This window comes from Balaenoptera borealis (assembly GCF_965194805.1).
Source record: "Balaenoptera borealis genome assembly, chromosome: 12".
Taxonomy (NCBI): Eukaryota; Metazoa; Chordata; class Mammalia; order Artiodactyla; family Balaenopteridae; genus Balaenoptera; species Balaenoptera borealis.
In genome coordinates this window covers 84,621,927-84,649,345 of record NC_138869.1, presented here as the reverse complement: position 1 = coordinate 84,649,345, position 27,419 = coordinate 84,621,927, and the positions used below count along the sequence as shown (strand labels likewise).

The 27,419-nt window shown below is 42.0% G+C and overlaps 1 protein-coding gene across 1 annotated transcript in view; it reads left to right on the top strand.

The window, feature by feature from the left end:
* Window positions 1-19,673: 19,673 nt before the first annotated feature.
* The window catches only part of GCM1 (glial cells missing transcription factor 1), a 33,383-nt gene continuing 25,637 nt past the window's right edge, over window positions 19,674-27,419 (top strand). The window contains exons 1-2 of the mRNA XM_082346309.1: window positions 19,674-24,037; window positions 26,505-26,716. Of these exons, the coding sequence (XP_082202435.1) occupies window positions 26,642-26,716 (75 nt within the window). The 5' untranslated portion in view covers window positions 19,674-24,037; window positions 26,505-26,641. The remainder of the gene's footprint in view (window positions 24,038-26,504; window positions 26,717-27,419) is intronic.

The window sequence follows — 27,419 nt, the reverse complement described above, 5'->3', positions numbered from 1 at the left end:
AAAAAAAATATATATATATATATATATATAAATTCTGCTTCTCTTTTCCCTTTGTGTTTGTTGGGCTGTGCTTCTTTTCCTCTGCCGTGGCCCCTTCTCCTTACCTTATTCATAATCTCTTAGGAAGACAGTCTCCGCATAGACTCAAGTGCTGGCTGATGAAAGCAGGACTGAAACATTTGATCTCACCTTGATTTAACTAGAACAGCCTGTTCCGGGGATGGAACAAGCAGTGACCCAGAGGTTTTTGTTAAAGAATCTGACTCTATTGATCCAAGTAAATGAAAGAATAGATAAGTATTTTTACTGCCAGCCGTCTGGCTAAGAATTGATGGGAAAATATTCATGAAGAGTTAAATAGAAAACAATGGTGTTCTCTTGCCAGCATCTTTTTCAGCTGGTGGAGAATTCATTTCATTTTTTAAAATTTAATTAATGAATTTATTTATTTATTTTTGGCTGTGCTGGGTCTTCATTGCTGCACGCGGGCTTTCTCTAGTTGCAGCGAGCGGGGGCTACTCTTCGTTGGGGTGCGCGGGCTTCTCATTGCGGTGGCTTCTCTTGCTGTGGAGCACGGGCCCTAGGTACAACGGCTTCAGTAGTTGTGGCTCACAGGCTCCAGAGCACAGGCTCAGTAGTTGTGACGCACGGGCTTAGTTGCTCCGCGGCATGTGGGATCTTCCCGGACCAGGGCTCAAACCCGTGTCCCCTGCATTGGCAGGCGGATTCTTAACCACTGCGCCACCAGGGAAGCCCTAGCACCATTTTTTGAAAGGACTGTATTTTCTCTACTATACACAGCAACACCTTCATTATAAATTAGTCATTCATATATGTGTGCTTCTGGTCTCTATTCTGTTTTATAAGTCTATTTGCCTTTTGTTGCACCAATACCACATTGATTTAACTATTAGAACTTCATAAGTTTTTTTTCCCCCAGATTTATTGAGGTACAATTGACAAATAAAATGGTAAGATATTTAAAGTGTACAAAGTGATGATTTGATATATATTGTGAAGGGATTCCCCCCATCAAATTAATTAGCACATCCATCACTCCATATATGTATATATAATACTCATTATGCTGGGTCCTAAATTTTTTCTTTTCTTTATTTAAAAATTAAGAAAAAAATTTGATACAATTTTTAAAAGTTACTTTCCATTTACAGTTATTACAAAATGTTGCCTAGCAGTGGTTAAGAATCCGTCTGCCAATGCAGGGGACACAGGTTTGAGCCCTGGTCAGGGAAGATCCCACATGCTGCAGAGCAACTAAGCCCATGTGCCACAACTACTGAGCCTGTGCTCTAGAGCCCACGAGCCACAACTACTGAGCCCGCGTGCCGCAACTACTGAAGCCCACATGCCTAGAGCCCGTGCTCCGCAACAAGAGAAGCCACAGCAATGAGAAGCCCGCACACCGCAACGAAGAGTAGCCCCCACTTGCCACAACTAGAGAAAACCCTTGTGCAGCAACAAAGACCCAAAGCAGCCAAAAATTAGTTAATTAATTTAAAACAAACAAAGTGTTGCCTATATTCCCCGTGTTGTACAATACATCCTTGAGCCTATCTTACACTCAATAGTTTGCCCCTCCCACTCCCCCACCTCTGTATTGTCCCTCCCCCTCCCAACAGGTAACCACTAGTTTGTTCTCTAGATCTGTGAGTCTGCTTCTTTCTTGTTATATTCTCTACTTTGTTGTATTTTTTAGATTCCGCATATAAGTGATATTGTACAGTATTTGTCTTTTTCTGTCTGGCTTATTTCACTTAGCATAATACCCTCCAAGTTCATCCATGTTGCTGCAAATGGCAAGATTTTGTTCATTTTTATGGCTGAGTAGTATTCCATTGTGTATATATACGCCACATCTTCTTTATTCATCTCCTGATGGACACTTAGGTTGCTTCCATATCTTGGCAATTGTAAATAATGCTGCTATGAACACTGGGGTGCATGTACCTTTTCAGATTAGTGTTTTGTTTTCCTTGGATGTATACCCAGGAGTGGAATTGCTGGGTCATATGGTAATTCTGTATTTCTTTACTTTTTTTCTCTCTCTCTCTTTATTTTCTTTTGTTTTTTTTTTCTTTTTTAAAAATTTTATTTATTTATTTTTTCTTCTTTTTTTTTTTTTTTTTAATTTTTTCTTCTATTTTTTGTTTTTTGAGATACCTCCATACTGTTTTCCACAGTGTCTGTACCAATTTACATTCCCACCAACAGTATATGAGGGTTCCCTTTTCTCCATAGTCTCACCAACATTTGTTATTTGTTTTCTTTTTGATGACAGCCATTCTGACAGGTGTAAAGTTATATGTCATGCGGTTTTGATTTGCATTTCCCCAGTGATTATCGAGGTTGGACATATTTTCATGTGCCTATTGGCCATCTACATTTCCTGTTTGGAAAAATGTCTATTCAGTTCTTCTGCCCACTTTTTAATTGAGTTGTTTGTTTTTTTGATGTTGAGTTGTATGAGCTGTTTATATATGTTGAATATTAACCCCTATTGGTCATATCACTTGCAAGTATTTTCTCTCATTTAGTAGATTGTCTTTTTGTTTTGTCAATAGTTTCCTTTGCTGTGCAAATGCTTTTAAGTTTAATTAGGTCCCATTTGTTTATTTTTGCTTTTATTTCCTTTACTTTAGGACACAGATCCAAAAAAATATTGCTGCAATTTATGTCAGAGTGTTCTGCCTATGATTTCCTCTAGGAGTTTTATAGTATTCAATCTTACATTTAGGTCTTTAATCTGTTTTGAGTTTATGTTTGTATATGGTGTTAGACAATGTTCTAATTTCATTCTTTTACATGTAGCTGTCCAGTTTTCCCAGCACCTTGATGAGACTGTCTTTACTCCACTGTATATTCTTGCCTCCTTTGTCATAGATTAATTAACCATAGGTGCGTTGGTTTATTTCTGGGCTTTCTATCTTGTTCCATTGATCTATATTTCTGTTTTTGTGCCTGTACAATACTGTTTTGATTACTGTAGCTTTGTAGTATAGTCTGAAGTCAGGGAGTGTGATTCCTCTAGCTCTGTTCTTCTTTCTCAAGATTGTTTTGGCTATTGGGGTCTTTTGTGCTTCCATATAAATTTTAAAATTATTTGTTCTAGTTCTGTGAAAAATGCCATTGGTATTTTAATAGGGATTGCCTTGAACCTGTAGATTGCCTTGGATAGAATGGTCATTTAAACAAAATTAATTCTAATCCATGAGCACAGTATATCTTTCTATCTGTTTGTGTCATCTTCAATTTCTTTCATCAGTGTCTTACAGTATTTCAGAATACAGGTCTTTTGCCTCCTTAGGTGTAGTCTTAGTTATTTTATTCTTTTTGATGCAATGGTAAATGGGATTGTTTCCTTAATTTCTTGTTCTGATAATTTGTTGTTAGCGTATAGAAATGCAACAAATTTCTGTATATTAATTTTATATCCTGCAACTTTACCAAATTCATTGATAAGCTGTAGTAGTTTTCTGCTGGCATCTTTAGGATTTTCTATGTATAGTATCATGTCATCTGCAAACAGTGACAGTTTTACTTCTTCCTTTCCAATTTGGATTCCTTTTATTTCTTTTTCTTTTCTAATTGCCATGGCTAGGACTTCCAAAACTAAGTTGAATAAAAGTGGTGAAAGTGGGCATTCTTGTCTTGTTCCTTATCTTACAGGAAATGCTTTCAGCTTTTCACCATTGAGTATGAAGTTAGCTGTGGGTTTGTCATATATGGTCTTTATTATGTTGAGGTATGTTCCCTCTATGTCCACTTTCTGGAGAGTTTTTATCATAAGTCAATGTTGAATTTTATCAAAAGCTTTTTCTGCATCTACTGAAATGATCATATGGTTTTTATTCTTCAGTTTGTTAATGTGGTGTATCACACTGATAGATTTGTGGATATTGAAAAATCCTTGCATCCCTGGGATAAATCTCGCTTGATCATGGTGTATGATCCTTTTAATGTACTGTTGGATTCAGTTTGCTAGTATTTTGTTGAGAATTTTTGCACCTGTGTTCATCAGTGGTATTGGCCTGTAATTTTCTTTTTGTGTGGTATCTTTGTCTGGTTTTGGTCTCAGGGTGATGCTGATGCTGGTCTTATAGAATGAGTTCAGAAGTGTTCCTTCCTCTGCAAGATTTTGGAATAGCTTCAGAAGTATAGGTATTAACTCTTCTCTAAATGTTTCATAGAATTCACCCATGAAGCCATCTGGTCCTGGATTTTTGTTTGTTGGGAGTTTTTAAATTACTGATTCAATTTCATAACTGGTAATTGGTCTGTTCATATTTTCTGCTTCTTCCTAGTTCAGTCTTAGGAGATTGTACCTTTCTAAGAATTTGTCCCTTTCTTCTATATTGCCCATTTTATTGGCATATAGTTGCTCATAGTAGTCATCACTTCTCAAATTTACCTGATGTTTTTCATGAGAACATTAAGTTCTACTCTCTTAGTAAATTTCATTATTGTATAGTTGTATCAACTAGAGTCACCATGTTATACACTCAGTCCTCAGATCTTACTCATCCTATAACTGAAAGTTGGTAGCTTTTACCAAACTCTCCTTCTTTTCCCCACTTTCCAGCCCCTGGCAACCACTTTTCTACTCTGTTTAATAAGTTTGACTTCTTTTTTTCCATAATAAGTCTTGATATTTGGTAGCCTAAGAAGTCCTTCAGCTTTGTTCTACTTCAGGATTGCCTTGGCCCTTCATATTTTCATATAAATTTTAGAAGCAGTTTGTGCCCCTTCCCTCTTTTTTTTAACATAAATAGCAGCTTGTCATGCACGCATCTTGTTTTTTTCCCTTAACACTATATGTTGGAGGTCTTTATATAATTATATCTAAAGAGCTTCCTTATTTTATTTCTTGAAAGCAGAATAGTATTCTAAAGAAGAATAAGCCATAATTTATTTTAGCAGCCCCTACTGATGGACAATTAGGTTGATTCCAATCTTTTTTTTCATTCATATGTCTAATAAAGACATTAAGACTTTACACAAATTGTTTTCTTTGGGGGTCATAAGTGGAAGTTGTAAGACATTAGTAAGTTGTTCTTATTGTTCATATACTGGGAATATATAAAATATAACAATATAGCATATGATCAAAAAGTCATATAGAGGGATTAGGGAGACCTCTATATGGCTTTTGGCCAATATTGGCCATTTTAGCAATTATAGTAGCTGATACCAAAAATAACTAACATTTTTGCAGAGCTCTCGTGTCATAGAGTCACTCAATAGTTATCGCACACATATTCATCTCACCAGTGAGGCAAGGATGTATTATCCTTTTCACTTTACAGATGAAGTGCCAAGAGGTTAAATGACTTGCCCAAGGTCTGTAAGGAGAAATGAGGTGGAGTAGCCAGGATTTGAGTTCCAGTTGCCTGACTTGATGTCTAGCATAAAGGCAGCCAAGCAATTATTTCATTTAGCTCTAGGGTGCATTAGAGCTCACTCCACCGTGCAAGCTCCATGCCATAATCTTTTAGATTAATTGCTCAAAACTAAAGCCAAGCTTTCCAGTGGTAATGACTTAACTTGTTAAATATAACCATGACCCTCGGGGGAGTAATATTTTAGATCTAACTATCTTCTTCACTTGGATTAGGTAAGCAACTTTAAACAGGTTTGAAGCAAAAATATTCTATTGATCCACTGTGGGTCAATAAAAAGACACTTGTTAAGGATCTGATTCAACTGATTTCTTCCACATCAGGTACAGGGTGGGCCAGAACCTAGTTCTCAGATTATCACCCACTCATTTTACTAAGTGAATGCTTAATTACATCTTTGAATATTTTGCTTAACTGTGTTTACTAGGTGGAGCCATAGGGGATGTGGCTCTAGCATCTGGAGATTTGTATTTAAAAAACAGGTTGGGGGGCTTCCCTAGTGACGCAGTGGTTGAGAATCTGCCTGCTAATGCAGTAGACACGGGTTCGAGCCCTGGTCTGGGAAGACTCCACATGCCGTGGAGCAATTAGGCCCGTGAGCCACAACTGCTGAGCCTGCGCGTCTGGAGCCTGTGCTCCGCAACAAGAGAGGCCGCGACAGTGAGAGGCCCGCGCACCGTGATGAAGAGTGGCCCCCGCTTGCTGCAACTAGAGAAAGCCCTAGCACAGAAACGAAGACCCAACATAGCAATCAATCAATAAATCTTTAAAAAAAAAAAACGGGTTGGGGACTTCCCTGGTGGTCCAGTGGTTAAGACTCTGTGCTCCTGATGCAGGGGGCCCAGGTTCAATCCCTGGTCAGGGAACTAGATCTCACATGCCGCAACTAAAGAGCCCACATGCCTCAGCGAAGATCCTGCAAGTGGCAGCGAAGATCCCACATGCTGCAACTAAGACCTGGTGCAGCCAAATAAATAAATATTAAAAAAAAAACAAACAGATTGAACAGACCAGGACCCCAGCTCTTGGTGTTATGATGGAGCTTCACATTGGTAGAAAGAGTTGCACAGGCTTCTCCTCCACAACCGATTCATGAGCTGGGACTAGTTTTGAGTTAGGTATCGTCAGGAGTCGTCCCAGGCTCATTCCCTTGGATAAGGGCACCTGGAAAGCCAACCTGGGACCCACGCTAGAAACCGGTTAACTTCTTTTTCAAAATTTGGAGCCCCTGAAGCGCAATCCTCTTGGGCAAGAAGGGTAGTTTAGTTTAAATGGCTCTGACCCCACGTCCTCTGATTCTGTTCAGTTCTGTGGCCATCTGCCTATTGTTGTTTCTGCCTAAAACAAGTAAACTTGGGAAGAATGAGGAAGAAAGATGGCTAGGGCTCTCCAGGCCCACTAAAGGGTCCTATCTATTCTTTTTACATTGCATTATTAATGCAATGACAAGGCTTACTTAGTTACGGGCAGCATAAGATTTTAAAAAATGAATAATACTAACATGGCTAGATGGATGCTTTTTGCATTTAATTATTAACTGATAGAGATTCTGCAGTTTTAATATTTATTTTAAGTGAGAATTTATGGTGACATAGAAAACTGTCTCCCTCCTGACTCCCTACAAATCTTAGGGCCAATTCCAGCCCTATCCCCACATTGGAGGGATGAGTGTACTCTTAGGCACAGCTGGTTGCCAGTTTCCCAGGTTTCCCAGCCTCCTCCTCCAAAGCTTCTAATGCAAGTCTGAGGGCTTCCCAGGGCAGAAGTGGGAGGAGCTTAAGTTTGTGATTGAAAACCCTGGGGATGAGACGGTAGTAGCTTTTCTACTGGTTTTGTCTTGATTTTCTCTTCTAGGTAAAATAATCTTGATCTGGACTATAGCAGTTGGTTCTCCTGAGTACAAAAGACAGTGCATGCTAAATAGTCTTTAGATTTTTTAAAACAAAGACAAGTTCTCTGAGATCCTCATCCTCTAAAGGTCTAGGAAACATCACTTGTCCAAATTATTTAGGTAACATTTTTTTCTCTATTTTTCCCATCTTCCTTCACTCTTCTTATTCTCCATCACTTCCTCTTGTCCAAAACCTCCAGGCAGGCGTCAGGTCAACTTGATTCTCTTCAACTGCAACTTCATCAAGGAAAACTTTAAATCCCATAAAAGTAAGTGATTTGTTATATGTTTACTTCTTCATGTATTTTAAAAATATTCCTACCTATTTAAATAATTTAAGTTTATGTTATTTAAATGTGTGAATTATTTTAGGAACAAATGGAATTATAATTACGAGCAAGTGTCCACTCCTAACTTTTCCTTTGCTGTTATTTTGGCAAGTTCTGCTTTGATTTACTGAAATTTGCTTTCCTCATGGTCTCCAAGACTGCATACATGGCGTGAGTGCCCTTGTCATGCCTCGGATCCTCACAACAGGAACATGGGAGGTAGCCTTTAGAAAGCTGGAAACAACACTATTGTGGGGTGAAAAAAGACTGAGGTCCTCAATTTCACTTTTCAAGCTAATAACCTGTGATCTGTGCAAGTTACTCAAACTTTTTAAACACTGCTATCCTTATAGGTTATTAAAATAGAAACTGAGGCGTATTAAAAATTTGAAGAGTTTATTTGAGCAAAAACTCATTCAAATCAGGTGACACCAAACTGGACGTGGTTAGGAGAGCTCTGCTGACAGAAGTAGGGAAAAGACACACAGAGAAGGTGCAAAGCATAGAAAGAAAATTGTGAGACTGGCTGTAGCTTAAAGCCCCCCATTGGCTGTTTGTGATGGATTGCCTTTAGGTTTTGATTTTTCTACTTAGACATTTCAGCCTTAAGTTTTGGTTTGCTTATGTAGCCGCCAAAGCTTTCGGGCCACTTTACTCCACTGTCCTCCTTGTTTAATGAATTTTATGGGTAAAATGGAGATAACACATAACTCGCAACGTCGTTGAAAAATTAAGTACAAAACAAAGGCAAAATCATCCAGCAAGTAGACATTCAGTTCATTCATTTGACAAATATTCATTGAGGGGATTTATTGTCAAGCACTTGGAACTAAATAATTGAAGTGGACAAAACAGACAAAAATATATTGCCTTGTAGAGTTAACATTGTAGGCATAATAAGTACATGGTATAATATGTTAGAAGTTACAGGGCAAGGTCATACTGGAGGGCAGGGCTGAGGGATCAGGAGGCCAGGTAGGTCACACTGCAAAGGTGACATTCAAGCAGATTTGAAGGTGACAGAGGTTCCCCATGCTGCTGTCTAAGGAAAAGCATTCAAGGTAGAGAGAACAGCCAGTGCAAAGGCCCCAAGTGGGAGCAACCCTGTCTTGTTGCAGAAGCAGCAAGCAGGCCATGTGTTGTGCTGAGTGGGTGAGCGGGGAGATGGCCGGAGATGGAGTCAGAGAGGTGAGGGATCAGGAGGCAAGGTCAAGTGAGCTTTGTAGGCCATTCAGGGACTCTGGCTTTTCCCTTTCTTTCTTTCTTTCTTCTGAAGTACACTTGATGGGTAATACTATGTGTTACAGGTGTACAATATGGTGATTCACAGTTCCTGAAGGTTATACTCCATTGATGGTTATTATAAAATCTCTGGGTTTTGCTCTGAGTGAAACGGGGCATCAGTGCAGGGGTTTGATATGACTCCCATTTAACAGGATTTTTCTGGCGGCTGCGCGGAGACAATATCAGACAAGGGTGGAAGCAGGGAGAACTGTTAGGAGGGTATTGCCGTAATCTAGGCGAGATGATGAGGTGGTGAGATCCGTGAGAAATGGTCAGAGATCGTGGATAAACTGTAAGTGGAGAGCCAACAGAATCTCCTGACCGATTCTAGGTGGAGAGAAAGAGGGTGATCAAAAGGACGTCAGGTTTCTGTCTTTATGCAGAGAGTGTATTTGGAGGGGGTGGGGGGGAGGGGGTTCCCCTGTTTAAATAAAATTGCATTTAATATAAACCCCCCCCCCAATAAAAAGGACGTCAGGGATTTGGGCCTGAAAGGAAGGATGGGGTGCCAGTAACCGAGGGACGGTCGGGATGCTGGGGAAGGTGAGGGACCTGGATTTCACTCTGGACTGATGCTTGGACTGGGATGTCGACTCAGTGATGTCTCTTAAATGTTCCCGTGGTGATGCCAGGCCAGCAGTGGGTAACGAAACACGGCAGGGGAGAGGCCTGGGTGGTGGTATTTATTTGGGAGTCATAAGTCTGAGAGATGGGCTTTAAAACTGTGAGTCGGGAGCAGCCTAGAAAGGTAAGGGCAGGAACAGAGCGAGGAGGTCCTGGGGCCCCAGCGATAAGAAGGGAAAAGAGGAACCAGGGGAGGAGGCTATGAGGAAGCATCCAGTAGGCAGGAGAAAAATCCAGAGGGTGTGGTGTCTTGGAAGCCAAGTGAAAGGAGAGCTTTGAGGCCGAGAGCGATCCCGGTGTCACAGCTGCACAGCGACCAGGTAAGATAAGCCGGGAACGCCGCTGGCTTTAGCTTCACAGGGGCCGTTGGTTACTAATGCGAGCAGTTTCGGTGGAGTGATGGGGATGGTTTAAGAGAGAGTTGGGGAAGAATCGTGGCCCTCAAGTGCAGGTAATTCTTTGGGGATTTTGGCTGCGGATAAGAGTGGAAACTGCTGGGAGCAGAAGGAAGGTCAGAAAGAGGTTTCTTTTCTTTCTTTGTATTTTTTTAAGATTGGAAAAATTACAGCTTTTTGGTGTGCAAATAAGAGTGATTCAGTAGACAGAAAAACTGATAATGCAGAACCGGGTAGAATTAATGGGGCAAGCATCTTGAGTACAGGAGAAAGGATGGGATTAAGTGGCTTTGGACTGGAGCACAGAAGGTGAGGGGTCAGCAAACGCTTTCTAGAAAGGACCAGATAGTAAATATTTTAGTATTTGCGGGTCCCACGGTCTCTGTCGCAACTGTTCTGCTGTGGCTCTAAAGCCGCCGTGGACGATACATTAAATGAATGGGCATGGCCATGTTCCAATAAAACTTCGTTTCATTTCATCGAAATTTTAATTTCATATAATTTTCACATGTCGCAACATATATTCTTCTTTTGATTTCCCCTCCTTCGACTATTCCAAAAGTCAACGGCAGGCTGTACAGAAACGGGCAGTGAGTTGGATTTGGCCCCCAGGCCAAAGTCTGCCAACCTCCAATCTATGTACCTGACAAGAGTAACCCAGACGGGTACAAAGAAATTGGATGGAAGTGGTGAGGGGAATCTGAATTCTCCGGAGTGCTTCAATTTTCTCAGTGAAGTAGGACCCTGAGAAGGAGGATGAGTGAGAAAGTATAGAAGATTTGAGGAGAGAAGCAAAGGCATAAAATACAGAGCGTGGATTGACCAGGAACATCTAAGTAGAACGAGTCTCCCTGCAGCCTTAAGTCCCCTTTTGAAGTTTGCGGTCTTGAGCCTGAAGTCAAATCTGTTCAGGGGAGGTTGTGTTTTTCTGCAGCCACGATACAGAGTTGTCACAAAGTTGGGCTTGAGAAGCTGTGGTTCTGCCAAAGGAGTTTCAAGTAGGAGGAAGCAAAGTTAAGAGTTTTCATCTAAGAGACTATAGATGATTGTAGGCTTATGAGAGATTTAACAAATAATAATACAGGACGCCCAATTAAATCTGAATTTCAGATAAACAACAAATGCGTTTTTAGTGTAAGCCTGTCCCATGATTAGGAGGAAGAGAGAAGATAAAGCAGTCCGGGGAGGTGTGCAAATTGGGACATCAATGGATTGGAGGTCTTGTCTGGGAACGAGTGTTGGGGAGGACCACCAGCAAGGACAAGGTAGAGTCGAACACCTGACCTTGAGATGTTGAGCAGTGGCAGCTACCGGTCATGACAAATGTTAGGGTTCAGCCACTGGAGGAATGAGTGGCATTGGGTGGAGGAGGAGATCACTGGAGGTAAGGAATTCAAGGAGCTGTTGTTCAGGGGGATCGTATACATTGATGGCGAATGGATAGCGCCATGGATGACAAACAGTTCACACTCACCGTGTGTCCAGCACTATGTGGGGACATGAAGTAAAGATTAATCAGGATTCCAGTCCAGCGTGACCTAGAAAGGGCACTTAGAGCTAGATCTTGGGCCCTTGGATGTGATGCTAAGAACTTCAGACCACTGCTTTAACATCCCTCCCCTCCTGCGTGAAGGAAAGTAGCAAATCAATGAAATCAGTACACCTCACCCGATTTGACATACCTGAATATGAAAGTGTTTAAAATACTTGCAACACATTATGTTATGGTATATATATGGGGGTTGGGTTAGCTGCAGTTAGGTTTTTTGTAAGCTTTCATAATCTTCTGATTACTTTTAAATGAAAGTAATTTAGAAAATACTTGAAGGACATTCTTTTTAATTTGCCCGGAACAAGTGAGTAAAATTAGACTGAATAAAAAGAGGAAGGTTGAACCCTAAAATAGGCCTGTGGTTGGTGCTGCAGGGTGGGCTTCAGGAGGGCTTAGGGAGGAGCCAGCAAGGGGGGTTGTGACCCGAACCAGGTGTAAGTTCTGACCTTCCAGAAGAGGGAAGAGGCAGGCAAACATTTTCTGCTAACTCATGTCCCTGTTCCACTTCAACGTGAGCTCACCACTCCCCTTCCCCTTCGCACACCCAGGTTGTCCCTGGGATTTGGAAACAAAAGCTCCAAGGAGACACACAGGGGCTTTAGAGTTTTCAAAGTACAGTCCACTCGGCAAGATGTTGGCTAAGATGTGTGGCCACCTCTTCAGAAGGTGAGCTCTTGTTATCCAATCAGAAATTTAAAATGATTCGGTTATTATGATTATGATAGAATAAGCTCAGGAAGAAAATACAGACTCAGTAGAGAAGCAGCAAACCCACAGCAGCTACAGAGATCCTCACTGGGCTCTGGAGGGGATGGAAGAACGGTACGGGAGAGGGACTGGGTGATGGTTAAAAACCCTCTAACCTACCTCTGGAGACTAAGTTCCCAGGGAGCAGAGAAGGGGTTTGCGCGCAGCTGTGTCCTCAATTCCTAGAGCAGCTCCTGACAGAGAGGAGATGAATAATACTTGTCGAGTGAATAAATGAGTACAGAACAGTGAAAGAAAACCTGGGGAATCTCCTAGGCTACCTTTGGCCACTTAACCAGATGTGTGGCCTGGGGCGAGTTAATTAGCATCTCTGAGCCTCAGTTTCCTACACCTCCACACCTTCTGCAAAGCAGAAATGAGGTAGCGCTTAACTTTTAGCAATAGAGGTTGTTGTGGGTTACTGATAGGAAAAGAGATGGGGTGTGGTCTTTGCGTGGTGGGAGCATTTTTTTAGAACTAGCTTGAGAATTTTAAAAGGGGGCGGTGCTTTAAAATTTTGGGAAATCCTGGAACTTAGAAGAAAAATTTTCAAGTAAAGTTAAAAAATTATTTACTTTCTATTATATATCAACTCATATGGAAGACAGTTATATACATTATTTGCAGAAAATCCTTGGGGATAGGCAACATCCTAGGAAAAAACATAACAAGTATGTAAATGGCTAAACAGCAGCATGTAAACAGGGGGAATAGGGCTTCAAACCAAAATTCAGGTTTAAGTATCTTGGAATGTTAAAGACAAATTTAGAGAGTTAGTCCCATCTCCCACGCAGAGCCCAAACCTTCTCTGCAATAGTGAAATCTAGATTTGGAGCCAGAGTTAGACCTCTTAAGACAGTCCAATTCATTTTGAATTAGTCTAAGGTTTTTCCTTCCAAAAAATTCAAGCTAGTCTCGAGCAATTTCCCCTCTCTGGCCCTGGCTCTGACCTCTGCAGCTGCCCTGAGGAAATCCAGACCAGCCAGAAGGACAAGGGGTCGTGTCCTTCTGACCATCGTTACTGCTTCCCACAGCCGTGCACGCAGGGGACACTCAGGAAATGCTTGCTGCCATGAACCTGGCCTTGCCTTTTCTCACAATGACGCCTAAGAGATGAAATAGCCCCAGTCTCCAGCCCTCCAAGATCAGTGCTGCTTTTGCCCTCTGAGATCCTGGCTCCAAGCCTTGACCTGAAAACCCCCTGGGAAGATAGGTTTCTGCTCTCATTAACTCAGTCGGTCAAGAAGCACCCACTGAGTGCCTACTACGTACCAGGCGCTGTTGTAAGTGCTGGGAACCTATCTTCTAACAAAATAGGCAGATTACCCTTGTATCTTCTGTGTGAGAAAGTAGAGAATACACAACGAATATAAGATCTTCCAGAAAGTGATAAGTGGTAGTGGAAACAAAATGGAAGCAGGTAAGAGGAATTGAGAGTGTCAGTGGTGCTTTCAATGTAAGTGGGATGGCCATGTCAGCCAAGAAGAGGAGGTGATGAAAAGGTATCCATGAGATCATTGTGAGGGGGAGTGGCAAGGGAACAGGCTGTGTAAAGTGCTGAGGTGCCAGCCTGCATAGTGGGGGGGAGCAGAGTGAGCTCGGGGGAGCAGGGGACCCATCACAGAGATGCTGTCAGGCGGATGCGGACTCGGGCTGCACCGTCCCCAGCAGGAGCCTCCAGCCACGTGGGGCTACCCAGCTCTTGAAATGTGGCTATGACCCACTACATTTCAAAGATTTTGAATGAAAATAAGAATGGGACATTTCTCAATTTTTACGTGGATTCCATGTTGAAACGGTAACAATTTAGAGATACTGTGTTAAATAAAATATACTATTACAATCATGTCACTTGTTTCTTTTTATTTTTTTATTATGGTTACCAGGAAGTTTAAAACGCCACATGTGGCTCCTAGTCTGTTTCTATTGGATGGTATTAGTCTAGGGTCTTGCACACCCTTCTAAGGACTTTGGCTTTTATTCCAATTGAAATGGGGATCGCTTGGAGAGCTTAGAGCAGAGGAGTGACAGGATCTGGCTTTTTACAAAAGGATCACTCTGGCTGCTGTATTGAGATTAAATCGCAGGAGGTCACTCATGGAAGTGGGAGCCCCTTCAGGAGGCCACGGCAGTGATGCAGGGGAGATAATGGTGGCTTAGCCCAGGGGGGTAGCGGTGGAGGCGGTGAGATGTGGTTGGAATCGGATGTATTTTGAAGGTAGTGCCTACAGGAGCGCCTGCAGGATTAGACGTGGGATGTGAGAGAACGGAAGGAACCAAAGGTGCATGCAGTGATTTTGGCCTGAGGAGCTGGAGGGATGGGGCTGCCATTGCCTGAGGGAGGAAGACCGTGGGCAGAGCAGCGGACTGTCAGGATGTCAATTTGGGTGTCAATTACGGTCACGTGGAGATGCTGAGCCAACAGCTGGGGGTTAGAGGACAGCGCCCAGGGGAGAAATTTGGGAACTGTAATATCTGAGTGGTCTTTAAAGTCAGGAGACGGGAGGAGCTCACCACGGGAGTGCCAAAATATTGAGAGAAGACGGCTAAGGACTGAATTTAAGAATATGAGGTTGGGGAGAAAAGGTGGAATCAGCAAAGTACTAAGAACAGAGGAGGCAGATGGTGGTGACCTGGAGCCAAGGAAGAATGTGTTTCCAGGAGAGGCAAGAAGTCAGCATGTCCAGTGCTTCTATAGACAGAGTTAGGATGAGGATGGAGAGCTGACCATTGGGTTTAGATGATGTGGAGGTCAGGAGTTTTTTGGAATAGTCTGAGCAAAAGCCTGATAGCAGTGGGTTTGCCCGAGAATGGCAGGAAAGACTCTGAAGACAGCGAGCATGGAAAACTCCAGGAATTTTACTGGAAAAGGGAGGAGAGAGATGAGGCCATAGCTGACAGGTACTTGGAGCCAGAGAGGGATTCTAATTAATGATGGGGTAGATAACAGCAGGTTTGGGTGCTCGTGAGAATAACACAATAGAGAGAGGGAAACTGATGACGTCGGGTAAAGGTGGACCATTGCTGGAATCAGGTTCCCATGGAGATGAGAGGGGATTCCATCCAGGGCACAGGCAGCCTTGCCTGTAGGAGCCACGGCCGTTCCCCTTCACTAACAAGTAGGAAAGCCAGCTGTAAGGACCTGGATGCTGGTGGGGACGTCACGGAGGGTCTCTTCCAGCTGCTTCATTTGCTCAGAGAAGTGGGAAGCAAACCCATCAGCTGGGAGAGGCTTTGGAGGTCTCGCAGAGTGAGTTCAAAGTGTAAAATAGGTGTCCAGGAGAGAGTGAGAGAGAAAGCACTGGGGAAATAGGGGCTGATTAACCGCCCCCCTCCTTGGTACTTTCGGAAGTGGGTTTAAAGTGAGAGCAGTCGGCATGGTGGTGTGTTTTCTCTAGCCACTTTTCACGGCAAAGGGCCAGGAGTAGAGTAAGCCCAGGGCTGTGGCTCCTGCCAAGGTGTGAGGGGGCCCTCAAGGGAGCGATCCTAATGCCTGACCACAGACTTGACTCGTTCAAACAAATATTTGCCGAAGGGCCGCTGTCATCACAGCAGTTAAGGTAATAAAACTGCTTTTGCGCTCAATTTACGTTATGCTTATGTCGCCAACTCAACCGCCTCTCTGGTGACGGTGCGTGCTCTTGCACTGCGCCCCCGTGGCCCTGGCAGGAACTGCAGCTGCTGAGGCGCCAGATGAGACAGGGCTGCCGCCTCCTGGCCAGTTTCTGCTACTGCAAATACGCCAGGACCACATCTACAACTAGCTTCTCGCGGCCCTGGGCTGGTGAGCGGTAAAAACAAGGACCCGACCAAAGGCTAGTGCTGGGCACCCAGGACCTCTGCTTTTCCCCACCCCTCCGTCTTCCATTCTCACTCTCAGTAAGGAGCAACGTAATCCCTACTAAAGGACGCTCCTTTCCTGGGAAGGTTTCCACCTTAGCAGACAACTTTAAGTATCCAAAAGCCCTCAAGAGCCAAGGAAATGAAACAGTCATTGAATTTCAAGCATCTGTGGAAAATCAATGCAGGAAATATTTGAGATGCAAAAGTCTGCCTCGTGGCTACTCATCCACATACTACCATATAGATGGTATATGAGTATTTTTGTTCTCTTTGACTTTGGTTTCACTCTCTGGTTAGTAGGTTTTGCTGATTTCACTTTCCTACTTGTTATTAATTTTTCATTTCACTGTTATATTTACAATCTCTCAACTATACTTCAATAAAAAATACAATAAAAGAAAGATAAAAAAGAGTTCACTGTCATGGAAAACCATCACATAAAATATTAAGATTAGAAAGACCTTAAGATGTTGTCTAGCTTATGTTTCTGTGCCTCACGGTGAAATTGTACTCAGGAAGTGACTTCTAATGCTCGTCACAACTGCGGACGGGCAGTGCGGACAAAGGGACAGGGTTGAAGCTGGTGTTGTCAGACCGCTGGTGGGGTCCCTGGTACCCCACCTGGTGATGAGCTAATGGCTGAAGTTCTCACCTTCTTCATCTATAAAATTGCACAAATAATCACCCTGCCCATCTTGTAAGATGGTTGTAAAATCACATGTTGTAATTCAGATCAAAATAGTTCATTAATGGCGCACTGCATTGTGTATTCAAAGATAAGTTTATGGAATTTGCCAGGAATTTTGCTACACGTTATGTGGAATGTGCAGTACCTTCAGTCCTTCTCTAAATTCAGAACATTCCCTGATATTATGAAACTTACAATTCAGTAATATCTCTTTAGAGAAGAGGGGAAAACAACAAAGACAAAAATCTGACTTTTTTTTTTTGAACACTGGAATTTACTTCTCGAATTTGAAATAACTCAGTGCATACTTCTCTGATCCACGTCTACTGCCATTAGCTCTATTTTGCTTTTTGCTTGGCTGATGTAGTTTCTCTGCCCTTTAAATGAAGGCTTGAAAAGCTTAAATGCAGTGGAAACATCCCAAATGTCCATCAGTGGATGGATAAGCAAAATGCGGTATATACATACAATGGACTATTATTCAGCTTTAAAAAGAAATAAAATTCTGAAACATGCTACAACATAGATGAACATTGAGGATTTTATTCTAAGTGAAATGAGCCAGACACAAAAAGACAAATACTGTATGATTTCACTCATATGAGGTACCCAATCAAATTCATAGAGATGGAAGGTAGAATGGTGTTTGCCAGGACCTGGAGGGAAAGGGAAGTTATTATTTAATTGGTATAGACTGTCAGTTTTGCAAAATGAAAAGAGGTTTGGAGATGGATGGTGGCGATGGATGCGCGACAGTGTGAATGTACTTAATGCCACTGAACTGCACACTTAAAAATGGTTAAAATGGTAAATTTTATGCTGCGTATATTTTACAACAATTTTTTTAATGGGACAAATAAAGCAGCCTAAGTGCATTGTGTGTAAATCCAGAATTAAAAACAGCTGTGCATACTTTTCTAGTCTTACACATCTGCCACAAACAGTAAGCATTCCATACACCTGTGGGGCTTGTTGAATTGCGCTGGATTTCTGTATATCAACTTTCAAGTGACTTCAATGAATTTTTCTCAAGGTTGAGCTTTCTGGACGAAGTTCGAAGGCATTATAAGAAAGATGACTGAAATAGCTTTCAATAAATACTAAGTTTCAAGTATTACATTAGAGAAAAAGAAAGAATTACAGGGAGTCACTTTCAAAATGAGTCCATTTCAGCCGAATAGTGTTTCCAGCCCTCTAAATGACTGGGATTGCTGGTAAATGTCAGCCCTTCCATTAGCAGGGACCTTGGGCAATCATCTGGTCCAGCCCGTGCCTTCGGGCAGGTAAGATATCATCATCCCATTTTGCAGATGTGGCAATCCTTGGGCCCAGAGAGGCAAAGAAACTTGTGTCAAGTCACACAGAAAGCGGAGGAGTGGTGTCCAGAACTCGGGGCTCCCGCTTCCCAGAACCTGTGCTTATTTCTGCTGCATCATGCTCTGGTTTACGTAACTTCTCTGAGTCTCCGTTTTCCCACCACATTCTAGAGTGAAAATGTATCCGTTCTAATTATTGTGTAAAAATTCTTTGGGTGTCCCAGGCTGTTGCTTATCTGGGAAAAGGTGGGTGGTTATCTGGAATCAAGTTCTGGATTCAAAGTCTAAAGACAAGAATCTGAGCCTGTGATCTTGGATGAATTGGTTAACCTCTATGAATCTGACTCTTTATCTGTTTAAAAATATGTCAATTCAAAGTGTTTTTGAAAGAGTCAAGTGAGGCTTGTTAGTGCATGTATTTTGTATAGTATAAAGAAAAGAGTTTTCAAAGAGTAGTCCATGAAGACTTGGGGGTTCCCCAGACCCTTTCAGAAGGGTTCCAAGAGCAAAACTATTTTCATGATAATACTAAGCTGTTACTTGCCTTTCTTCACTGCAAATTTCTCACAGGTATGCAGTGGGGTTCCCAGAGGTTACATGGCAGGTGGTTTTGTAACAGATTGAATGCAGGAGCAGAAATGAGATGTCCAGCTGTCTTCTATTAGGTTAGATTGTAAAAAAAAAATAGGCAGAAATGTTAAACAATGTGACTCTTCTCAATTTTTTGTTTTGAATATAGTTATTTTCATTAAAATGTTATTTATGTTAAAACGTAATGGGTTATTACTATTATTTTAGATGAATTAATAAACATTTCAAAATTTTTTCAGTTCTAATTTCTAATATGGTAATATTGACAGATATAACCGCATACACAAAAGCTCTTTGAGGGTCTCAATTTTTCAGAGTGAAAACTGTCCTGAGAGCCAAAAGTCTGAGAACTGCTGCTATAAAGTACTGTACAAATAGTAGATATTTTTACTTTATATCATTGACCTTTAAAGAAAAAAAGTATCACATGATTAAAAAAAAGGATGCATGCGTCTTATGGAAAAGTTAGAGAATTGTAGATAAGTAGAAAGAAGGAAATAAACAGTATCAATAATCCTATAACACAAAGAACAACTGTTACCATTTTTGTTGCACTTTTCTCAGTATTCTCTCATTGTAAATATCTAGCCTCTGATCTTTACAGGCTTCCTCGGTCTTCAGAGTTTAAATTGGGGTGGCACGGGGAGTTTGGGGAGGTTATTCGCTGGCCCTCGGACCACCCCCAGGATCTCGGCTCCGCCCCAGTCATCTCTGGTTGTTTCATCGGGTGGTGTCTCGTGTTTGCTCATCACTGAGTCTTTGGTTACAACACGTCCATCTTTTCCTTCCTCTTCTGCTCTGCTGCTTCGGAGCCGGGGCTGCTAAGGTCCGCACAGCCCGCCGCCTCCTGCGGGTCAAGCATCTCCATCTCCGCGGGGCGTACCCCCCACTCCCCCATCCCCCCACCCACCCCAGTGCAGTGGGCGGGAGCTCCGGGGCTACGTACGGAAGTGGTGGGCGCTGGGTCTGCTGGAATCGGTCCTGGGTGCTGAAAAACCTGGCTGTGGGCAGGGCCTCCCTCCTTGAGCTGTATTTTGTCCGACGGGCGCTGATGGTGTGCAGTTTTACCGAAAGCATCTTCTTCCTCATCATCTCCCTTCGATTCTTGCCCACTTTCTAGTCCTGAGCTAGGAGCCCCGTGGAGGGCTAGAGACGGGGCAGTTTGCACACTGAGCGCCAAATATCGCCAGAAAGAGCCTCCCTGTGACGGCCAAGTTTCAGAACTTTAGGACTTGGTACTTTATAGCGGCAGTTCTCAAACTTTTGGGTCTCAGGACCAATTTTCACTCTTAAAAGTTGAGACCCTCAAAGAGTTTATGTGTCTGTGGTTATATTTGTCAATATTTACCATAATAGAAATTAGAGCTGAAAAAATGTTTTAATATTTATTAATTCATCTAAAATAACAGTAACAACTTATTACATTTTAACAAATAATATTTTTATGAAAAATAACCGTAACACCATTTTTTATGAACTATAAAAAATTTTTACGAAAAAAATTGGGTACCTCACTCTTTCATAGAAATGGTGAGATCATATTCCTGCTCCATTTGATCTGTGGTTCGTAAGTTTTTCTTTTAAAAAATTGGTGTTGATTTCCTAATTTGCAAAAATGTTTAAGAAACAGCATAGTTTTCTCAACCCTGCCAGTACCCACATTGTTATCAACCTGTAGGACATCTCATTTCTTGCCTTTGAGCTCAAAACAAAAGGACAGCAAAATATTTGCTGGAAATTGGAGACAATCTACCACTATGAATTTGAGAACTTGTTTGTTTTTGATTTTTTTCCATTTTTGGGGGGTTGACACTTGGGTTTGTGCTTGTGATTTTGATATTACATACACGTATGTTAGTCATCATTTCTATTGGCAAAACAGTTCTCAAGTCTTTAATATTTTAAAATTTCACAATATTTTCCGAAAAGCACCATGACAGCCAGGGACTTTCCCACCTGAACCACCGACTATGGATCTCAACAGCAGACCATGTTTGTCTTGTCTGCCCAGAGATTTGGAAAGAGAATGCTAAGTCAGCCTCTTCTTTCTCAGAACAGATACGACTCAGAATCCACTTTAAAATGATGCAGGTTCTCTATAGAACTGAGGCATTTAGACAAAACTTGGAGACTCTCCATGTGAGAATCACAAATGGCTTAAAATTTGAGAAACCCTAAGGGAAAAATCCAAAGTTCTGTTTTACACAGCACAGAAAAGCGATCTCTGAGAGGTCCCTTGGTTACTTGCTTTAAAGCTGCCTGTGCTACCTAAATGTCTCATTGGGCGAATGATGGCTGTTCTCTGGGTCCTGCACATTGACTCAGGTGAGACATTAACAAGCATTTTCTGATTTTACGGGGTATCAGACAAGTGCCTTAGGGTGCCCACCTTTAGAAGCATAAATAACAGGGACAGTGCTTTATTTTGAAGTCTGGGCTAATTTCAGGCTTACTTAGACAGGAGATGTGTTAGTACATCTCTAACAGGTGCAAGTTGAAGCTGCTCATCTTTAAGGGCTGAGAGTGTAGATGGTCTTTGGGGATCACGTGACTGGGAAGGAGCGGTTAGGGCTGGCCTCGGGCTTGCCTGAATCCAGGTTTCTCTCCTTCCTCTCCCTTTGTCTGTCTCTCTCCTCTGCTTTTTGCTCCCTTGTTGGTTTCATCTCTCAGATCTGTCATGTGGCCGCAGCGGTGGCCACAGCAGCTCTGAGGTCAGGCTTACAATTTGGCATCTGAAATGAAAGAGCAATACCTCCACCTCTGATTTGGAAAATTCCAGGGAAGAACTGTGTAGGTCAGACTGGGTCCCATGCCAGAAGGGACAGAAAATTCTGATAAACAGCCTTGGGGGAGGAAAGAAATGTTCTGAAAAATGGTGAGGTAAGGAAGCAGGAGAATCTTGATGCCAGAAGGGGCTGGTATGTCAGACAGACTTACTCTATCAGGAAGGGAATGCCTTTTAACGTCATTCTTCTCTAGTTGATATTTCTTCTTTGACCAAGGTCAGTTTGCTGATGCCAAGAGATTTGTTACTTCACAATCTTAGAAAGATCAAGTTACTTAACCTTTCTGTGCCTGTTTCCTCATACGAATATGGCTTAATAATACTATATCTCATGAGGTAGTTGTGAGGATTACAGAATAACATCTACCTCACAGGGATGCTCTAAGGACCAAGTGCTTAGCGTGGCCCCTGACACATAGTAAGTGTTTGGTCAAGGAAAGCTGTCGTGATTACCATTGTTATTAATAACAATGACAGAGATCCAATTAGGAGAATCTGGGCAAGAATGTAGGGCGTGGCCTTAAGAGAGCAGAAGTGCCGTCACCTGTCTGGGACATACGGTCAGAGCTCAGCTAGAGTGTGAAGACGGAGCACCTTAGTTCCCCCCGTGTCAGAGTGGGGTTTGTTCTTGGGACAAGGATGGATCTGCTGCTGAGTCTGGGATTCCAGCAGATCCTTCTGTAAGGAGAAGAAGAGTGGAAGATACCAACCTCACCTTGAAGGAAATAGCAGCTTAGCAGGGAACTAGCACTAATGGGCATGAACAGTTAAAGCAACAGTACGTACAGTCGTATTACAATCATGCAAAGTAAGACCTGCATTTGGTGAGGTACGTAGGAAAACAAGAGCCTGAAAGGAATGACCGAAATGTTACCTGTGGGAATCTCTAGGAGATGGGAACATGAGTTGTTGTTGTTTTTTAAGATTATGGGTTTATTTTGTAATTAAGAAAAAAAAGTGCTAGTTTTAAGTGATGTAAGACAGCTTATAACTCAGTTAAGAGTTCTGGAACACCACTGAAGTGAGAAATCCTGTGTTCTAGACTAACATGGGAAGACATCATAAGGGGTGACATTTTGGGGACTCCTGAAGGATGGATGGGGTATAGATGTATGGAGGGGAGAAGACAACTCTAGCGAGGGGCCCTGAGCAAGTGGATAATCATGGCAGGTTCAATTATCACCTTATTGCCTCTCAGCTCCACGTCCACTCTTTGCCCTGCTTCCTGATTCTGGAGCTGGACCCTATGGACATTTCTCTTTGGCCAGCTGGCACAATGCCAGGCTCTGTCCTGCTACCATTGTTCAGGGGGTGGAGAAAGATCCTGACCAAGGAGGGCCTACAAAGAGCAGACCAAGATTAGCCAGAAAAAGCACAAGAAAATCATGAAGGGTCTTAAACTCCAGATGGAAGAGGAGTTCATTCGTGAACCGAAAGCCTAGTGAAACATCTTCCCAACATTGCCAAAGGTCTCCCAGGGCCTAACACAGCCGGTGAGGCTTCCCCAGCATCTTGTCTTCCGGCGTGCTCATTCCTTGCCCCGATGGTCTGGACCTTTCCTACAGGTACCGACTTCTCATCAGGCTGAGCACACACTTGTCATACCACTTTACCTTTGCCTATGGTGTTGCCACTACCTAGAGCAACCTCATTTACTCCTTGATGCCTTGACTATTTGTCCTTCAAAAGGCTGATCAGGCATCCTACTGATGTAAAAAGTTTCCCCTGAGTCTCTTTCCTCCAGCTTAAAACCTTCCCCCTGTACATCCTACTAGACTACCTCTCTTCCATGCGTCATGCTATCTTAGGCTGATTCAGTGTCTGCTCATCTTTTCCACCACTGAACTTCTTCATGGCTTTAATGATCCCCTGTATCTCCAGAGACTAGCAGACTGCCTGGAACATGGCAGGTGAACTGAACCAATGTGGGCTGTGCCCCGACTGCTGAGAATGTCTTTTGAAGGCAGGATTATATTATTCTGGGAGATTAGAACACTCAGAATTAGTGGGGCGTCATTGTTAGGGGCAAGACAGCATTTTAGTGCTTCTCGTTTGGGAGATGTTGGTTAACCAATATCTATTCCAATAAATTCCGTCACTGTCACGTTTCTCTCTGTCTGTCTTCTCTCCCTAGTACACATGCAGAGGTAGATGGTGGAGGAATTAGAATCTACCGTTAATCGGTCTGCCTTGGGCTCAAACTTTGAAATTACAAGAAGGAAAACATCTGGACTTCCTCATGAGAATCTTTGCAATGTCCATTTCTGTTAAAATGCCTTTTTGACATAAACAAGGGGAAAGTTCATAGGCGTACTATAGAATATTCATCACATTGCTGGCATTCTGCAAAGAATTGGGCTGGTTAAGTGGCTCCCAGGTCACTCTTACCTATCCCAAGCTGAGAGCATCTAGATTTTGATTGGATTATTGCCAGAGCTCATTAGCATAGTGTACCTTGACCTGGATTAGGGAACAGCAGCTTCTGCATAGAAAATGACCAGAGCTTGCTGGGACCTGAACCAGAGATGAGATTTTTATGACACAGTTTTGTCTACATCTCCGTAAGAAGTCAGAGGTAAGGAAACCATTACAAAGTTTCAGTTGTAAGATAAAAAAAAACATGGGGAAGTAATATACAGCATAGGGAATATAGTCAATAATATTGTAATAACTGCATATGGTGACAGACGGTAACCTGTGATGATCATTTTGTGATGTTTAAAAATATCGAATCACTACGTTGTACACCTGAAACTAATATTGTAAATCAGTTATACATCAATTTAAAAAAAAAAGGTAAAGAAGCCAGAAATCCTGAGGAGAGACAAATGTAAGGGATGTGATAATGGCCACCTCATTTCTACAGGGTTTCATTTGTTCTGGTCAGTTTTCTGTAGAAATAATGAAACTTGAACAAGTTTCAAGCTTGGCCCAAGTTGCTTTGAAAAAAGAAAGTCTTGACAAATGGAGTTTTTTAATCCTAGAGGAAAACTGAATTGGCTTGTTTATGTTTTAAAGGCTGCAAACCGTCTTTTCTTCTCTCCTGTGTTTTGGTCTTAACTTTCAGAGAAATATTAAGTTCATGTTCATTCATTTGGCAAGAATTTATATCAGAAAAAAATTGAAAAAGCAACGTAGTTTTCCTACAACAGGATTTTGATTCCCCTTCCCTTAATTTAAAAACAAAAGAATTATATCTTGGAATAAAGTTAAGTTGGTGAGAAAAAAAAAAAAAAAAAAAAAAGAATTATAGCTATTTACATTGCCTAGGCTTAAAACAATGTCTTTGATTTTTTGAAAGGTAAATCCTGTTATTCAAGGTTTTTGAAAAAGGTCAACCTGTTCCAGTTAGCTGTAACAAATTTTAGACCATCCAAGTTACTGTTGTTAATGTTAAAGAAGTACATAAAACCGTTGCTATCACATATATCCTTGATATTTGCATCTAATATACTTGTTTAAGTCTGAATTAAAGTCAATCTATGGCATCATTTCTTCAGTAACTTAGTGTTTATTTGCCAAACATAGAATTTGATTTAAAACTCAATGGGGATTTAATCTTGCACATCAGTGTTTGAACTGTGGGGCAGGGGTTTCATCTTTTTGAGTCTTGGACCACTAAGTTGTAGGTGAGTGTGGGCAGTTGCATTAGGGAAGGAAGAGACTCCTATTAGATTGTCATTTAGTGGCCAAGAACTTCATTTATATGTTCAGGTCAACAGTCTTCTATATCCATACACTTTCCCTCAGTACATCTCAGTGAGTGACAGGTATTAGGGTTACATAAAGCTAAATAACTGAGGAACAGAGTGCATGGGACTTCCTAAGGTTGAGACTATTAAACTAACTTGTGGTTTGAGTGACTATTAAGCAGTTCCATGTAACATCATTATGGCCCTTGTTTTTACTAGCGCACCAGCGAATGGAAATGTCACACATGTAAACGTGTTTTACTTCATATTCTGCTAACAAGCACATTTCATCTCAAAATGATTGTCTTTTTTTTCCCCCAGAGTTGAACACTTTAAATTTCTTTCCTTCTTTTTTTTTTTTCCTTTTCTTTTCTTTTTTTCTTTTACTTTTCTTTCTTTTTTTTTGGTGGGGGATAAATCCCCTTTAACCGATTATAACTAGAAACTAGTATTTCTCATGGGGCAAAAAAACACAGTTTGCACAAACATTTTTGAACACCTATTGTTTATACAATACAATTTAATCAGAGTAAAGTCAGACAGGATTTTCTTGTAGAGGGCAGGGAAGAGTGAGATTGCTAAAGATAAAGCCAGAAAGTCTTGAAGGGTGCTTTGAATTAAACAAAGTTGAGAAACACTATTTTAGAGCAATAGTTCTCAAACAGTTTTTACCCCCACGGGACATTTGGCAATGCCTGGAGATATTTTTTAACAAGGAGGGGTGGGTTGCTACTGACACCTAATGGGCAGAGACCAAGGATGCTGCCGAACGTCCTACAATGCACAAGGTAACCTCCACAACAAAGAGTTATCGGGTTTGAAATGTCAATATCGCCAAGGTTTTGGAGGAGTCTAATTATCATTTGATAATATTTGAAGATATAAAATACATACTGGATTGTTAATCTCTATGGAAATTTAGATTTTAAAAAAGACTTCTAGACACATCTGGTTGTGATGTTCCCTTCTTGTAACACACCCCAGGTTAGCTAATTTATGAAGGTGTATCCATGGAAACAACTCTAAGCCAGCTATCCCTCCTGCCCCAACACAGGTACATGGAGGAAATGGTTTTAACCATTGGCTACAGGTGACAACGGTCCTTACTAAGGCCTTCCTGCTTGGGGCTAGCAATGAGGAAGGAAGCCTAAATCTGAGAGTGAAAGTGATGATCTTCTTCTGATTTCCCATGGTCAAGCTTTATTTCAGCAAGGTCACTAATGGCTCCTGCATTTTGTTTTTGTTTGTATGTTGGTGCTCGCCAAAATATCAATGAAACAGCCTTTTCTGGCAGATGAGCACTGATTTTTATCTCTTTAATGGTCAGTATTACTGTCATTTATTTTTTAGTGTCAGAAAACAGTCTCCTGGTCTAAACTGCCTGGGTGGACTAATCCAACCGTGTTAAGAGCCTTCGAGAGCAAAATTCTCAAGCACTCCTGAGGGCAGTTGGATAGACGGAAACCTGTGGGCGACCCGACTTTATCATGGAACTTGAGAACGTTGATTCTGAGGACAAAGAGACACTAAGCTGGGATATTAATGATATGAAACTGCCACAGGTATGTACTTGCTGTAACACCGCCTTCAGCCTTTGGCTGTGAGGCCTTGACCGGTAACTTGCTAAGACCTGGAAGGAACTTGGTGAGGGTCCCAGCTGGGTAAACACCTCTCCTCCAGAGCTTCAGCTGGGCATCTGACTGAGGACTTTTAAGAGGAGGTGCTAAGATCTATGATTTGAGCAAGACCTTACCAACCAGACTCACCCAGTTACAGACTGCAGCAAAGAAAACGTTACTTCCCTTCTCTTTCAAAGTTGACTTGGCTCAGATGGCACCCGCCTGCTAGCTAGTAAAATAAAATCCACACTGATGTGTTTGTCCGTAGATCGACTCTCTGTAATGCGCAAGCTACCTTACTTGCTATAGTCATGGGTTTAACCTAAATCTGTCACTGGAATGTCCCAGTAAGAGTGCTCTTCTAGAACTTTTGTAACTAGTACACAGTCCACAGACACAGGGCTCCTCTCCAACTACAGAGTGACTTTCATTTCATGTTTTCTTTGCTTTATCTTTGGCAATTGACTTTTTTTTTTTTTTTTTTTGGCTACCTCTGGTCTTAGTTGCGGCGTATGGGCTTTTCGTTGTGGTGCGAGGGCTTCTCTCTAGTTGTGGCATGTGGGTTTTCTCTAAGTTGTGGTGCGAGGGCTCCAGAGCATGTGGGCTCTGTAGTTTGCGGTACACAGGCTCTCTAGTTGAGGCTCGC